The sequence below is a fragment of the Macaca fascicularis genome, chromosome 9, assembly GCF_037993035.2.
Source record: "Macaca fascicularis isolate 582-1 chromosome 9, T2T-MFA8v1.1".
Taxonomy (NCBI): domain Eukaryota; kingdom Metazoa; phylum Chordata; class Mammalia; order Primates; family Cercopithecidae; genus Macaca; species Macaca fascicularis.
In genome coordinates, this window is record NC_088383.1 from 112,157,342 (window position 1) to 112,175,456 (window position 18,115).

At 40.3% G+C, this 18,115-nt stretch overlaps 1 protein-coding gene across 17 annotated transcripts in view; it reads right to left on the reverse strand.

Annotated features, from left to right (window-relative positions):
• Window positions 1-18,115, reverse strand: part of NT5C2 (5'-nucleotidase, cytosolic II) — a 195,152-nt gene that overhangs the window by 30,853 nt on the left and 146,184 nt on the right. For 4 of the 17 annotated variants that reach the window (XM_074002624.1, XM_074002628.1, XM_074002625.1 and 1 more), the window contains exon 3: window positions 2,543-2,722. The exons of the other annotated variants lie outside the window; for them this stretch is intronic. In XM_074002624.1, the coding sequence (XP_073858725.1) occupies window positions 2,543-2,563 (21 nt within the window). In that variant the 5' untranslated portion in view covers window positions 2,564-2,722. The remainder of the gene's footprint in view (window positions 1-2,542; window positions 2,723-18,115) is intronic. 17 annotated transcript variants of the gene reach the window in all.

Below are 18,115 nucleotides of genomic sequence, written 5' to 3' on the forward strand. Positions count from 1 at the left end.
CCATTTCATATGTGCTTAATTTTGCAAGTCACCTCAAATGCCTTTTGGAAAAAAAGTAAAGTATAAATCCTGTATCACAGTAGTCTTTATAGTCTATTAATCGTTTATTGCTTCATAGTTAAAACTATAAAGAATGAACCTACCAGCTATGCAAATCTATTCACCATAGGCTTTGTCAACTTCAGTTTATGCTAATCAGAACGCTGATACAATTCAATGAATGTGGCATGAAATTATCACATTTCTTTTCCTTTTTTTTTTTTTTTTTGGATAGGTCTCATTCTGTAGCCCGGGCTGGAGTGCAGTGGCACAATCTCGGCTCAGTGCAACCTCCGCCTCCCAGGATCAAGCAATTCTCCCGCCTCAGCCTCCAGAGTAGCTTGGATTATAGACGTGCACCACGCTCAACTAATTTTTGCATTTTTTTTGTAGAGATGGACAAAATTATCACATTTCATCATCACAAATCTCCTTTAGAGGCTGGGTCCTCATAATATATTCTGATTAGATTTTTACTTTGTTTAGTTTTATGAATGTTTTCTAATTTCTTTTTATTAATAATTTTATTAACCACAGTTATCTTTTTTTTTTTAAGGGATCATCTCTTTTTGGACAGGGATTTTTTTTTTTCTTTTTATCTGTTACCCTGGTTTCTCCGTTTAAATACTCAGCTTATTCTCTTACTCTACCCTGTTTGTGGGGGAGGGCAAAAGTCCAAAAACTCTTAAGAAAAAAGATCACTAAGGGAGATCATTAATGCATTCTTAAGTCAAACTACACCTATTTTTCTGTTCTTTAATCTTCAGTTGTATGCTTTTGATCCATTCACAAACCGATAAATCTCTTAAGAATAAGTCACAGGGCCGGGCGTGGTGGCTCATGCCTGTAATCCCAGCACTTTGGGAAGCCGAGATGGGTGGATCACCTGAGGTCGGGAGTTCGAGACCAGCCTGACCAACATGGAGAAACCCCCATCTCTACTAAAAATATAAAATTAGCCGGGCATGGTGACACATGCCTGTAATCTCAGCTATTCAGAAGGCTGAGGCAGGAGAATCGTTTGAATCCAGGAGGCAGAGGTTGAGGTGAGCTGAGATTGCGCCACTGCACTTCAGCCTGGGCAACAAGAGCAAATTTTTGTCTCCAAAAAAAAAAGTCAGAGGGTATATATAGGTTGGTAGGTTTCACTGACTTAGAAGCACTCATTCTCTCATACAAACATCTCTTGCACGTGTAATATGGAAGCCAGTAGGGTGAGGTAACGCGCATTTTCTAAGTTGTGAGGTGCATGCCCTGAGTATTATTTCATGAACTAGGACAATGAGAATTTATTTGGTCTTTTTGATAAAGGTTACCTTTCTTGGTTTGTACCAAAGACTTTTCAACAAATACATTCCTTAGAGACCACTCGTCACAGTAAGAACTTCAAATAGATGCAACTGGTTTACACACTATCCATAGTAAGTTCAACTCAGCTAATCTTCCATCTTAATTCATCACTATTATGAAGAGTTTCATCTTTCTTTAAGAAGAAATGCTAAAGCACAAACACTGACCTTTACCTTGTCATTGGTTTCATTAAACAAAAAAAGGCATGGCCAGTTGCAGTCTTACGCCTGTAATCCTAGCACTTTGGGAGGCTAAGACTGGTGGACTGCTTGAGTCCAGGAATTAGCGACCAGCCTGGGCAACATGGTGAAACCCCGTTTCTACAAAAAAATTTAAAAATTAGCCAGGCATGATGGCACAAGCCTGTAGTCCCAGCTACCTGGGAGGCTGAAATGGGAGAATCACTTGAGCCTGGGAGGTGGAGGTTGCAGTGAGCTGAGATCGCATCACTGCACTCCAGCCTGGATGACAGAGACCCTTTCTCAAAAAAAAAAAAAAGAAAGAAAGAAAAGAAAAGAAGTAAACTCAAAATGGATCACAGACCTAAATATAGGAGTTAAAACTATAAAACTCTTAGAAGAAAACATGGCAGAAAATCTTCCTTATATTGGATTTGGGAATGATTTAACAGCTATGACAGCAAAAGCACCGGCAACAGTAGAAAAAAACAGATAAACTGGACTTCAAAATTAAAAACTTTTGTGCCTCAAAAGGCATGATCAAGAGAGGGAAAAGAAAACCCATAGAATGAGAGACAATATTTGCAAATCATGTATCTGATGAGGGATTAATATCCAGAATACATAAATATTAATATGCAGAATATGTAACTCCAGTTATTTTAAAAACCTAATTTAAAAAAACTGACATTTCTCCAAAGAAGTTATATAAATGACTAAATAAACACATGAAATGATGCTTAATATCACCAGCCATTAGAGAAACATTAAATCAAAACCATAATAAGATACCTTAACTTCACACCCAGTAGGATAAGTATTATCAAACAACAACAAGAAACCTGAAAATAAGTATTGCCAAGATGTGAAGAAATTGGAACTCTCATTCATGTATTGCTGGTGGGGATGTAAGATGTTACAGCCACTGTGGAAAACAGTTTGGCAGTTCTTCAAAAAGCTAAACATAGACTTACATTACGATCCAGCAATTCCATTCCTGGGTATACACCCAAAAGAACTGAAAGCAGGAAGCAGGAACTCAAACAGATGCTTAAACACCAATGTTCACAGCAGCCTATTCATAACAGCCAAAAGGTGGAGACAATCCCAACGTCCATCAGCAGATGAACAGATAAACAAAATGTGGTATATACCTACAATAGAATATTATTCAGTCTCAAAAGGTAATACATGCTATAACATGGACAAATTTGAAAAATATTATGCTAAAAGAAATAAGCCAGACATAAAACAAATATTGTACAATTTAACTTTTATGAAATATCTAGAATACACAAATTCATAGAGACAGAAAATAAATTAGAGGTTACTAGCGACTGAGGGGTGGAGGGAATGGGGAGTTATTGCTTAATGGGTATGGAGTTTCTGTTTGGGATGATGAAAAAGTTCTGGAAATGGATAGTGGTGAGCATTGTGCTTAGTGCCACTGAATGTGCTTAGTGCCACTGAATTGTATATTTGAAAATGGTTTAAAATGGTAATTTTATATTCTATACATTTTACCATAAATTTTTACAATGCTGGACTTGAGATGTCTGTAGTGACAATACACCAATACTGCATAATATTTCTTACTTTAAATTGTTTTTCTCACCCATTTAAGCACCTCCAATGCCAGTAAGTTTGGTGAGGATATACAATTGCTGACAGAAACACGATGAGTGCCCTGGACTCTAGTCCAAGTAAACACACCATCCAAAACATGTTCACTTAAATGTCAAGTGACTTGAGTCCATTCCAATAACAATAAAACAAGATCAGAGTGCATCTACTATGTTCAAGAGGGCAGGGATCAAAGGTCCTGAGATGCCTCTGCTAGTAGCAAGATAATGCTCTGATTTACTGACACCATGAGCCACTTTGTCTTAATTTCTTCCCTGGTACTCTTAACAGCTTTATTCAGTCACCATTCCCACACTTTAGGTTTGTTAATGCCAAGTGCTTGGGTTTGGGATAACTCCCCAGAGGCTAATAATATGGCCTAGAAAGGAGGGGAGGGCAGAAAAATTCAAAAGAGAGGAACCTAAAATATATTTCCAATCCCCCTAAGATTTTTTAATAGAGAAAAAAATGCACTGTTTAATTTTAGAATTCTTGGTGGGGCATGATGGCTCAAGCCTGTAATCCCAGCACTTTGGGAGGCTGAGGAGGGCAGATTACCTGAGGTCAGGAGTTCAAGACCAGCCTGGACCAGCCTGGCCGACCCCGTCTCTACTAAAAATACAAAAATTAGTCAGGCATGGTGGCGGACGCCTGTAATCCCAGCTACTTGGGAGACTGAGGTGTGAGAATCGCTTGAATCCGGAAGGAGGAGGTTGTAGTGAACTGAGATCACCGCACTGCACTCCTGCCTAGGTGACAGGGCAAGACTCTGTCTCAAAATAATAATAATAATAATAATTCTAATAACATTTCTAATACAGTACTTACATAGTAATCCTGAGACTTAATGAAGCTTTAAGATTATTTCTAAAAATTAAGCAAAAGAGAAACTATGTTTTAACTATGTGTTCTAAAGATAAAGATTACAATTCAATGGCAAAAGATGCAGTTTTGCCCTAGGCAGGGTTTTCATTTGGGGGGAAAAATTAAGGATGATCTCTTTTGTTTACAGGTTTTTCTCTCTTATTGATATCTCATCTAGAGTTACTGGATAATTTCTGTTCTGAAAGCTGGGAGCAGCATGAGAAATAGAAACTGACCTGAGTTTAAATTCCAATTATGAGTTTTAACAAATCAGTTGCTAGTTATTGACAGGGTTTAGGACATTTGAACCCAAAATATGGTACCTTGGCATTTAAGAAAACAGCAGAAGCAGGAAGGTCACTCTCACCACCCCACTTCTTCCCTAAAGCAAGTCATAAAATCTAGGAAGAATTGGCCTGGCGGCGGTGGCTCACGCCTGTAATCCTAGCACTTTGGGAGGCTGAGGCAGCCAGATCACGAGGTCAGGAGATCGAGACCATACTGGCTAACACGGTGAAACCACGTCTCAACTAAAAATACAATTAGCCGGCCATGGTGGCGGGCGCCTGTAGTCCCAGCTACTCAGGAGGCTGAGGCAGGAGAATGGCGTGAACCCGGAAGGCAGAGCTTGCAGTGAGCCGAGATGGCGCCACTGCACTCCAGCCTGGGCGAGAGCAAGATTCCGTCTCAAAAAAAAAAACCTAGGAAGAATTTTTCTCACCTTCCCCTAAAGCAGGTCATACTACTCTCATTTGAGAGGTGTCCTCCTTACACCAAGAGGAAAGGAACCTCCTTACCTCTGAAGACCTAGGGACGCAGCAAAGATTCTGAATGAACAGAGCTTACTAAATTCCTCCCAGTTTATTACCATTAGATCATACCCCCTTTTGTCCAATCATACTTCTCTACAACTATCCACTTCTTTATCAATCCTGTCACAGAAAATACACAGGTTTACTCATTTCTTCAGGTCTTAATTTCCTTATGAAGGCTCCCGTGTCCCAAAAAACTTACATTAAATTAATCTGTATGCTTTTCTCTCACTAATCTGTCTTTTGTTATAGCGGCTACAGCCATGAACTTAAGATGGGAAGGAAAGACATTTCTTTCCCCTACACTATATGTAGGTCATTTTATCTGTAGCCTTTTTGATTTTTTGACTTTTTGTTTGTTTGAGACAGGGTCTCACTCTACAGCCCAGGGTACAGGCGCAATCACAACTCACCAAAACCTCAAACTCCTTGGCTAATACCATCCTCCTCCCTCTGCTTCCCAAGTAGCTGGGACTACAGGCGTGTACTACTACACACAGCTAATCTTTTTTTTTTTTCCTCTAAGTTCCAGGGTACACATGCAGTATGTGCAGGTTTGTTACACAGGTAAACATGTGCCATGGTGGTTTGCTGTACCACACCCTGCTACTCTTTATTTATTTTGTAGAGATGAGGTCTCACTATGCTGCACAGATGGATCTTCAACTCCTGGGCCCAAGGGCTCTCCAACCTCCCAAAGCACTGGGATTACCCCTGTGAGCAATCATGCCTAGCCTCATTTTTGTACAATGTTGCTAGTAATCCCTACCTCAGCAGGCTGTGGTGAGGATTAAAAGGTACATTGTACATAAAGTACATTTTCTAGTACATGTTCAACAAATGTTCATTCTTATCCTCCTGAAAATTTCTCAGAGAAAAGAGAAGGAGTGGACACTAGCCATGGTATCCACTGATTCTGAAATGATAACAGAAATAAGGAGCTTATTGCTGGATTTACTGAAATGGCACAGAATCTATAGTGCTGGAGCTGGAAAAAAAACTGGAATGTACCTCCTTCTGGATTTCCAAGCACAAGATTCACAAAAGAGCCAAAAAACTCAAGCCTTCGTAATTGGGGGGGGGGTGGGGGGGGTGGGAAGTCATTATGATTTCCCAAATGAGTCAAGTTAGAAATACTACATTTTCATAATCCTAAACCAAGAGTCACTCTATATTTCTGAAGGGCTTAAATACATATTAACAACTCATCCCCCCACTCCCTACTAGTATGTTGCTGTAGTCTTCCTTGGGGTTAAGACTTCTGGAAATTTAATAATTCTACATGTATAATTCTTTGTCTTAACTTCATGAAATTTACCACATTTAGTCTTTCGTGCAACTACAAAAGTTAACTATTTCTTTCTACCTTTCTTATTGTTTCAAAAAGGCAAGTAACTCTCCTTGCATCTATTAGAAGCATATTAATGACACCTCTGTCATAAAGAAATATGTTTTTAATTTAAAGAAGGACCTGTTGTCCAAAATCTATTTCCTTCAGCACACTGGTAAACATGCTCATGGAAACATGCTCTGTTGCCAAAATACCCTGTCGTTAAGAGCTGCTCAGAAAAGAGCTTTAACTTTCTATTAAGTTCATGATCATTTGCAATACTTACACACACACAACAGAGCATTAAACATTCCACTGCCATCTACCAAGCATGCCAGGTTTTTCCGTAATATATACAAGTGTAAATAAGGTTAATATTGGTATCTTTCTCCTTATTCCTTAGATTTTTTTCCCTTTCAGCTCAAGTTTCGGTGTATTAATACCTTGGTATCACCAGTCAAAGAGTACACTAGTCACTGCACTAGTCATTTTATGTACACTATTGCATTTAAACCTTAGCCAAAAGTGTAACCCTACCACATCCCCCCGCCTTTTAAAAAATTAAAAGAAGAAACTGAGACATAGCTTAACATGCTGGTGGTCAAGAGCTAGTACAAGGCAGAACTGGGATCCAACCCAGGTCTACCACACTCTGAGGTTTTTCCCTCCAACCACATAACCTCTAGAGTAAGGATAACAATAAGACTAGTTGGAATGTATGGGACTTATATTTAATATATAATATGTAATTTAATAATACAATAATTAAATTTAATGAAATTATATTTAATATAATTTAACAGAAAAGAGAATTATTCTGCCTTTTAAAAAAAATCAGTTTTTTTTCCATGAGGCATTTTATTTATAAATATGTATTATATCTCTAGAAAAAGAATCCTAGGATTTTCCCTCCTGTGCGTTTTCGTCTTGCTTCTTCATATGATATCAGCTGAGATCGTTAGTACAATGAAACCAAACTGGTGGGATGGAAGCAGATTATTCTACCATTTTTCTAGATCTTTGAGTTGCACATCAAATCTGGGGCTCATCTATCCCTCCACACTTGTTTAGCCTGCCTGTGAGGTTCACAACAATTTTCCCAGCTCTGTGATCATCAATGATTTCAATTTGCCAATGTAACCATGCTTCATCATCACAGTAAAAAAACCGGACAGTAACTTTGGAGCACAGCCTCATAAGAACCTGGCATTTGCCTCTCTTTTCGGCATTGTTGATGCTCTTGAGGGCATCAGCCAAGTCATTCATGTGCACCATTGTGGCGGCGTGGAAAGATGATGGAAAGAAAAAAAAATGACTTCTTACACTCAGATTACTCTCACTTAACAGCTGCTGGCTAGCATTTTGTTTCTTGAAGAAACTACATTTTGCAGATTAGCAGTCTGTCAGATGCTGATCTGTAACCATGAGGAGGTAATGTTAAGGACTTTATGTCACTCATTTACTTGGAAAAGAATTTCTCATTTGAAGTCTCAGAACTAGATTTCTGGATTTAATATTATAAAACTAAGTAACAATACTAATAGAAATCACTAGTCTGTTCGTGCCTATTAGCCATTTGAAAAAAACAAGCACTGAACAGCCTGAAAAATACCAATTCTGTTTTCTGTTTTCACTCTATTGTCCACTGTTGGTAACAACAAATTCAGCAACACACTTTTAGCAGCTGTCTATTCAAATAAAACCAAAGAAACAAAATTCAGAAATAGTATAGATTAATCCCTTCATTTTGTGGAGAGGGCATAGTTTGATTAAAAACAACTTTCTTGGCCGGGCGCGGTGGCTCAAGCCTGTAATCCCAGCACTTTGGGAGGCCAAGACGGGCGGATCACGAGGTCAGGAGATCGAGACCATCCTGGCTAACATGGTGAAACCCTGTCTCTACTAAAAAATACAAAAAAACTAGCCGGGCAAAGTGGCGGGCACCTGTAGTCCCAGCTACTTGGGAGGCTGAGGCAGGAGAATGGCGTAAACCCGGGAGGCGGAGCTTGCAGTGAGCTGAGATCCGGCCACTGCACTCCAGCTTCGGTGACAGAGCCAGACTCCGTCTCAAAAAAACAACAACAACAACAACAACAACTTTCTTGCTCTCTCCCAAGTCCAAAGACCTAATCTTAGATTGGCTTTCAAGATCTTTTTTAGCTTGTTTGGTCCTGGGGTTAGCCTGACCCATCTGTGTGGGTCACATAACCATAAAAAGGCTAAAAAGACTGTGTGCTCAAGTAAGGACCACAAATGAAAACTCTGGGGTATAGAAAGTATATACATGAGAGCAACTTAATACAATGGGAAACTAGAGCACCCAACAGGTCTAATTAAGGGAGAAAGAAGCCTCAAAAAAAGGGAAAAGAAAAACACATATCTGCAGAGGAAGTCAAAATGCAAAGGGCCAAATCCTGATACATATCATGTGCAAAGAATGCCACTAAAGTAACTTGGTGTGAAAGAGGAATTGTAAATACGCTTGATGGGTACTTTTTATATAAAACATTGTTAGCCAGGTGTGGTGGCTCACATCTGTAATCTCAGCACTTTGGGAGGCCAAGGCAGACGAATCACAAAGTCAGGAGTTAGAGACCGGCCTGGCCAATATGGTGAAACCCCATCTCTACAAAAGATACAAAAATTAACAGGACATGGTGGTGTATGCCTGTAGTCCCAGCTACTCAGGAGACTGAGGCAGAAGAATCGCTTGAACCCGGAAGGCGGAGGTTGCAGTGAGCGGAGATCATGCCACTGCACTGCAGCTTGGGGGACAGAGTGAGACTCCGTCTAAAAAACTAACAAACAAACAAACAAACAAAACAAAACAAAACAAAACAGTCCACTCTTGGCCAGTGGTAAAGCTAATACGTATGGTTCAGTACTATCTAGATTCTAAACATGACTTTCATTTATAAACTCATCTGTACTCGGTAGACAAACTACAGTTGACTTGAATAATGTGGGTTTGAACTGCGCAGGTCCACTTCTATGTGAATTTTTTATTTTTATTTTTTTGGAGACAAGGTCTTGATGTATCACCCAGGGGGAAGTGCAGCGCCATGACCACAGCTCACTGAAATCTCAAACTCCTGGGCTCAAGTGATCCTCCCATCTCAGTCTCCGGAATAGCTGGAACTACAGGCACACACCATGATGTCTGGCTAATTTCTGAAAAGTTTTTGTAGAGACTGGGTCTCATTAGGTTCCCTAGGCTAGTCTCAAACTCCTGGCTTCAAGCAATCCACCTGCCTCGGCCTCCCAAAATGTTGGGATTACAGACATGAGCCACTGTGCCCCGCCCTTCAGACTTTTTACAATAAAAGTGTGCCTACCTCTCCTGCCTCCTCTCCTGTATCCTCCACCTCCTTTGCCTCTGCTGCCCCTGAGACAGCAAGACCAACACCGTCTCTTCCTCTTCCTCCTCAACCTACTCAACATGAAGATAATGAGAATGAAGACCTTTATGATGACCCACTTCCACTTGATGAATAGTAAATGTATTTTCTCTTCCTTATGTTTTTCTTAACAATTTTTGTGGCTAATTTTTTGTAAAAATATAGTATATAATATATACAATATACAAAATATGTGTCAACTGACTGTTTATGTTATCAATAAGTATTTGGTCAAAAATAGGCTATTAGTAGTTAAATGTGGGAAGAGTTAAGGGTTTTCGATTGCATGGGAGTCAGTGCCTTTAACTCCTGTATTATTCAAGGGTCAACTGTAGTTAAAGCATAATTAATGTACATAATCTCATTAGAGAAATAAAGTGTTAATCTACAATAATACAAACATAAGGAGCTAAATACAAATACTGGCATTCTATGGGTAGCAGATTCAGGATTAATACTGATTTAGGTTCAAGACAACCAGGCAAAATTACTTGTGTCAATAAACAAGATTTTTACATATTTTGTTGCTGTTCTATATACAAATGTTAGTCTTACATAGAAATCTTGCAAATAATACATAGCTGGCTTCAATTATGGGGATAATTGGTGACAAAGGAATCTTCTCTGAAAAATATTTTTGGTATTAGGTCAGCATTTAGATGAGATGAAGATAATGAAGCTCCCATCAGAATGGATTATGTTACTGAACACTATGTGACATACTTCATTGGGGAAATAAATGACTACCAAACTGTAAGCAAAATAAGAAACATTTTAATACAAGAAAGGCCATCAATTTCTCTTTTAACAAACTACTCTCAACTCTCAACAAACTCCCAACAACCAACTCTCCCACAGCCCCCAGTAACACCTTTACCAAAGGTCTGTATCATTAACTTTTGAAAAATTACAAGTTTAGAATTATTATATATACGGTTTAACATTCCTACAGTCCACATAGTATTTTTGCTTCAGTTACCCTCTTCCTCATTCATTAGTGACATCAAAGTTTTAAATAATTATTTACCACTAATTCTATCAACTCCAGCATTTAACATAAACAACAGGATTCTCAAAACATCATTATTCAAAGTAAATTTTCTTATCTACTCATAGAACCATGAAAAAGCTGAAAAATCAAAATAAAACCCCTCTGCCCAAAGAAGGTCTTCTGTGACCATCTTCAGGAAGACCAAAAACACAGTTTCCTTATGAAAATATCTCAATTTGCCAAGATTAAATCCCACCCCTCATCCTTTCCAAAAAGAAGTCATATGTATTTCCCACATCTGAAAACAAGAAAAAAGAACTTTGAGGTAACCCTATGTAGCTGTTTCCTCAGAACAAATTTAGGCAAATTTACAGTGTGATAAGGATCATGAGCCAATAACCACCTCTCAATGAACACACCATTCCAAAATATGACTTTGAGATGTTATGTTTGACATGTGATGTCCTATGCAGACACTTCAGAAGCATCAATCCTAGGATCACTGTATTCTAAGAATTTCACTACATTCTAACTCTGAAAACTAGTAATCTATCTATGCTGTAAGGTAATTATATATCACTCAAAACACTGTTTGCCAGAATAGCCAATTCACAGATTATGCTAGACAGATAGTTTTACAGTTCATTCTATGGTCTCAATATTCGTGTCCTTCAAAGTTCATATGTTGAAATCTAATCATCAATATGATGGTGTCAGGAAGTGAGGCCTCTGGGAAGTGATTGGTGCCCTCTTTTACAAAGGCAGAGCGCTTGTGAATGGGATTACTGCCCTTAAAAAAGAGGCCTAAGAGAGACCCCTTAGCACTTCCACCATGTGAGGACACAGCTAGAAGGTGCTTTCTATGAACCACAAAGCAGACAAACCCACATTGTGGAACACTCTACAAAATACCTAGCCAGTACTCTTTAAAAGTCTCAAAGCAAGACCAGGTGCAGTGGCTCACAGCACTTTGGGAGGCCAAGGCAGGTGGATCGCTTGAGCCCAGGAGTTCCAGGCCAGTCTGAGTGACATGGTGAAATTCTGTCACTACTGAAAAATAAAAAAGTTATCTGGGCATGGTGGCTTGCACCTGTATCTCCAGCTACTTGGGAGGCTGAAAAGGGAGGATCACCTAAGCCTGGGAGGTTAAGGCTGCAGTGAACCATGATTGCACCACTGCACTCCAGCCTGGGCAACAGAGTGAGACACTGTCTCAAAAGAGAAAAAAAATTCTTATTTTTAAAAAAGTGTTGGCCGGGCATGGTGGCTCATGCCTATAATCCCAGCACTTTGGGAGGCTGAGGCAGGTGGATCACCTGAGGTCAGGAGTTCGAGACCAGCCTGATCAACATGATGAAACCCTGTCTCTACTAAATATAAGAAATAAGCTGGGTGTGGTGATGCATGCCTGTAATCCCAGCTATTTGGGAGGCTGAGGCAGGAGAATTGCTTGAACCTGGGAGGTGGAGGTTGCAGTGAGCCGAGATTGTGCTACTGCACTCCATCCTGGGAAACAGGAGCCAAACTTCGTCTCAAAAAAAAAAAAAAAAAAAAAAGTGTCAAAGCAATGAAAGAGAAGACTTAGGAACAATCACAGATTAGAAGAGACTAAGGAGATAAGACAACTAAATGCAATATGCGATTCGGCACTGGATCCTAGAATAAAAAGACGACATTAGTGGAAAAACTGATGAAAAATAAAGTCCGTAGTTCAACTAATAATACTGTACTAATGTTAATTTCTCAGTTTTTATAATTGTACTATGGTCAAGCAAGATGTTACCATAGGAGAGAGGAAAGGAGAACTCTCTAAATTATTTTTGTAGCTCTTCTGTAGGTCTAAAGTTTTTTGTTTTTTTTTGTTTGTTTGTTTTTTGTTTTTTTTTTTTGAGACAGTGTCTCGCTCTGTCACCCAGGCTGGAGTGCAGCGGCTCACTGCAAGCTCTGCCTCCCGGGTTCACGCCATTCTCCTGCCTCAGCCTCCCAAGGAGCTGGAACTACAGGTGCCCACCACCATGCCCGGCTAATTTTTGGTACTTTTTTTAGCGGAGACGGGGTTTCACCATGTTAGCCAAGATGGTCTCGATCTCCTGACTTCGTGATCTGCCCACCTCAGCCTCCCAAAGTGCTGGGATTACAGGCATGAGCCACCACGCCCAGCCGCAGTCTAAAGTAATTTTAAAATAATTTTTAAAAATTACGTCAAGAGTTAAAAAAAGAATGAACTACTTACTGGTAGACAACAATGTGAATGAATCACAAAAACATGCTGAGCAAAATAAGGCAGACAAAAAGGAGTACGTAATATATGATATGGCTTGGCTACGTCCCCACCCAAATCTCATCTTGAATTTCCACGTGTTGTGGGAGGGACCCAGTGGGAAGTAACTGAATCACAGGGGCGTGTCTTTCCTGTGCTGTTCTTGTGATAATGAATAACTCTCACAAGATCTAGATGATTTTAAAAAGGGGAATTTCCCTGCACAAGCTCTCTTCTCTTGTCTGCTGCCATGTGAGACATACCTTTCGCCTTTCACCTTCCACCTTGATTGTGGGGCCACCCCAGCCATGTGAAACTAAGTTCATTAACTTCTTTTTTTTTTTTTTTTTTTTTGGAGATGGAGTTTTGATCTTTTTACCCAGGCCGGAGTGCAGTGGCACGATCTCGGCTCACTGCAACCTCCACCTCCCGGGTTCAAGTGACTCTCCTGCCTCCCAAGTAGCTGGGATTACAGGCGCACACCACCACACCCAGCTAATTTTGTATTTTTGGTAGAGACGGGGTTTCACCATGTTGGCCAGGCAGGTCTCGAACTCTTGACCTCAGGTGATCCACCCACTTGAGCCTCTCAAAGTGCTGGGATAAGCCACTGCACCTGGCCTAAACCTCTTTCTTTTGTAAACTGCCCCATCTCAGGTATGTCTTTATCAGCAGCGTGAAAACAAACTACTACAGTAAATTGGTACCAGTAGAGTGGGGCATTGCTGAAAAGATACTCGAAAATGTGGAAGCAACTTTGGAACTGGGTAACACATAGATGTTAGAACAGTTTGGAGGGTTCAGAAGAAGACAGAACAATGTAGCAAAGTTTAGAACTTCCTAGAGACTTGTTGAATGGCTTTGACAAAAATGTTGATAGTGACATGGGCAATAAATTCTAGGCTGAGGAAGTCTCAGATGGAAATGAGGAACTTGTTGGGAGCTGGAGCAAAGGTAACTCTTTCTATATTTTAGCACAGAGACTGGTGGCGTTTTGCCCCTGCTCTGGAGATTTGTGGAACTTTGAACTTGAGAGAGATGCTTTAGGGTATCTGGTGGAAGAAATTTCTAAGCAGCAAAGCATTCAAGAGGTGACTTGGGTGCTGTTAAAGTCATTCAGTTTTATAAGGGAAGCAGAGCGTAAAAATTTGTAGCCTGATAATGCAACAGAAAAGAAAACTCATTTTCTGAGAAGAAATTCAAGCCCTGTATGGAAATCTGCATAAGTAACGAAGAGCCCAATGTTAATCACCAAGACAATGGGGAAAATGTCTCCAGGGCATGTCAGAGTTCTTCTTGGCAGCCCCTTCCATCACAGGCCAGGAGGCCTCAGAGGAAAAAGTGGTTTGATGGGCCAGGCCCAGGCTGTGTGCAGCCTAGCGACTTGGTGCCCTGAGTACCAGCCGCTCTTGCCATGGCTGAAAGGGGCCAATGTAGAGCGGGGGCCATGGCTTCAGAGGTTACAGGCCTCAAGCCTTGGCACCTTCCATGGGGTGTTGAGCCTGCAAGTGCACAGAAGTCAACAAGTGTGGTTTAGGAACCTCCACCTATATTTCAGAGGATGTATGGAAATGCCTGGATGTCCAGGGAGAAGTTTACGGCCAGGGTGGGGCTCTCATGGAAAACCTCTGCTAGGGCAGTTCAGAAGGGAAATGTGGGGTCTGAGCCCCCACACAGGGTCCCTATTGGGGCACTGCCTAGTGGAGCTATGAGAAGAGGGTCACCATCCTCCAGACCCCAGAATAATAGATCCAGTGATAGCTTGCACCGTGCACCTGGAAAAGCCACAAACACTCAACACCAGCCCGTGAAAGCAGCTGGGAGGGAAGCTGTACCCTGCAAAGCCACAGAAGTGGAGCGGCTCAAAACCATGGGAATCCACCTCTTGCATCAGTGAGACCTGGATGTGAGACACAGGGTCAAGAGAGATCATTTTGGAGCTTCAAGATTTGACTGCCCCACTGGATTTCAAACTTGCATGGGGCCTGCAGCCCCTTTGTTTTGGCCAATTTCTCCCATTTGAAATGGCTGTATTTACTCAATGCCTGTGTTCCCATTGTATCTAGGAAGTAACTAACTTGCTTGTGATTTTACAGGTTGATAGGCAGAAGGGACTTGCCTTATTTCAGATGAGATATTGGACTGTGAACTTTTTAGTTAATGCTGAAATGAGTTAAGACGGGGACTGTTGGGAAGGCATGATTGGTTTTGAAATGTGAGGACAAGAGATTTAGGAGGGACCAGGGGCAGAATGATATGGTTTGGCTGTACCCCCACCCAAATCTCATCTTGAATTCCCACATGTTGTGGGAGGGACCCAGTGGGAGGTAACTGAATCATGGGGATGTGTCTTTCAAACCTTGCTGTTCCTGTGATAGTGAATAAGTCTCATGAGATCTGATGGTTTTAAAAAGGGGAACTTCCCTGAACAATCTCTCTTCTCCTGTCTGCTGCCATGTGAGACATGCCTTTCACCTTCTGCCATGATGGTGGGGCTTCCCTAGCCACGTGGAACTGTAAGTCCATGAAACCTCTTTCTGGTCAGGCTCAGTGGCTCACACTTGTAATCCCAGCACTTTGGGAGGCCAAGACAGGCAGATCACCTGAGGTCGGGAGTTCCAGACCAGCCTGGCCAACATAATGAAACCCCCACTGCCCCCTGCGTCTCTACTAAAAATACAAAAATTAGCCGTGCATGGTGGCTGGCACCTGTAATCTCTGCTACTCGGGAGGCTGAGGCAGGATAATCGCTTGAACCCAGGATGCAGAGGCTGCAGTGAGCTGAGACTGCACCACTGCACTCCAGCCTGGGTGACAGAGTGAGACTCCATCTCAAACAAAACAAGACAAAAATCTCTTTTGTAAATTGCCCAGTCTCAGGTATGTCTTTATCAGCAGTGTGAAAACAGACTAACACACTGTATGTTTCTATTTATATGAAAATCTCGATAAACTGTCATTATCCAAAATGATAATTTTAACATTATATGCCTATACATATATGCATGCTTAGGTCTGAATCTTGGTTCAGGTACATCGTAACTAAATGTCCTTGGACAAAGTGCTTAATCTCAGTCATATGTAAAATGAAGATGATAGTAGTAACTGCTTCAAAGAGTTTCTATAAATATTCAATAACAGATGTGAATAACAGAATCCATGTGTTAAATGAGATAATCTATATAAAGCACTTGGAACAGGTCCTGGCATATAATAAGTACTTAATAAATGTTAACACTTACTGTTAAATATACACAAAATATATTTGTGTGTAGACTAGGAGAAAGCATTAAAATATGAAGTGGCATTGCAAAAAACAAAAAGAATAAATCATAAGGTGCATTAAAGTTTAGAGACAGATTCAGTTAATTTTTTTCTTTGAAACACGGTCTCACTCTGTTGCCCAGGCTGGAGTGCAGTGGCACCATCTCGGCTCACTGCAACCTCTGCCTCCCTGGTTCATGAGATTCTCCCACCTCAGCCTCCTGAACAGCTGAGACTATAGGCGAGAACCACCATACCCAGCTAATTTTTGTATTTTTTGGTAGAGATGGGGTTTCACCATGTTGGGCAGGCTGGTCTCAAACTCCTGTCAAGTAATCCGCCCGCCTCAGTCTCCCAAAGTGCTGGGATTATAGGCATGAGCCACCGCGCAAGGCCGATTCAGTGACCTTTTCAATATACAAGATAGTTTATTTTTTCATTATTCTGTGGGAATATATAATCATCTCAGTTTTCAGTAACAAAATGTGCCAGGCACATTATAGATTCTCAATAAATACTTACTGAATTGAACTATTTCAATGTAATGAGATTGTCTTAATAACCAAGGGAAAAATGTTTGTCACTTTTTGACACCATTAACTTCTATTTCTGCTTTAGATAATCTCTTTCAGCTGCCAAATTATCTCACCATTCCTTTCCCTAGAGAGCTAGAATTCTTGAAAGAAGAGACTATAGGATTTTCTCCCCATTTGAACGGCAAGATCTACATTGAGAAAGTAGACTGCTTTCCCCTGCTTTCTGACAAGTACTCCTAAAAGTGTCTGTGACCAATCAGAAAAACATTAAATGCTGCAAAAATAAGCTTAAGGCAATAGAAAAACAAATAAACGACAAAGAGTATGGAGGGAAGAGAAAAATTCAAATCAGGAACTGTGTATATTTTTAATGTATTACTTGTTTGGTAAAAAAAAATCATGGCCATATCTATGTGGCAAGTACCTCCATAATTTCATTTTTGAACATGTATTATTCATTTACATTTGTAGCCTAAACTGAACATCAAACTGCGATTTCTCTAATTTGAGATGGACAAATTAGCACTGTTATATTAATAGTTCCTAAGAAGTGTCTTTATACATTTTAAGGTTTTTGTGTAAAGACAAAATTTTTAAGAGACAATTTCTGAAAGATTCTGTCACAGTTTCACACACACGTGCAAGCACATATGCTCAACTTGATCCCACCTTCCCATTACTTCTTAAATTAAATGCATTTTCACGAGATTGAAAATATTTTACTAAGTTCTGGAAAGATGTTATAACTATTGATTAATACATTGACTCAAATATATCTTAGAGAAGGAAGGGAAAAACAGCACAGTGCTGCTGTAAGGGCTATAGGATAATGAATAAAGCTAATGGTTCTAGTTTTTTGTTTGTTTGGTTGGTTGGTTGGTTGGTTTCAGAAGCTATATAATTTATTTAATAAAAAAGGATGTGGAAACTTAAACACAAAGTTTACACAAATAGAAGACCATGAGATGGTACCCAATGCCCCACCTCCTAAGGACAAAACATGCTGATGAAAACATCTACACAGACTAAGGATTCTACAAGTTAAAAAAGAAGTTCATCTTTTCCATGTTTGTCATGGAGTTTCAGTGACTTCTTGCCCAGTCCTCCATCTAATTGCAGCTGACCATTGGGAAGACTGGCTAAATTCCTGCATATACCCTAGGTACAGAAAAGCAAGTCTAGTACATCTCTGAGTTTTTTGGGTTTTGTTGTTTTTTTTAAGTTCTGGGATACGTGCGCAGAACATGCAGGTTACATAGGTATACATGTACCATGGTGGTCTGTTGCACATATAAACCCGTCATCTAGGTTTTAAGCCCTGCATGCATTAGGTGTTTGTCCTAATGCTCTCCCTCCCTTTGCCTCCCACCCCCGGACAAGCCCCAGTGTGTGATGTTCCCCTCCCTGTGTTCATGTGTTCTCAATGTTCAACTCCTACTTATAAGTAAGAATATGCAGTGTTTGGTTTT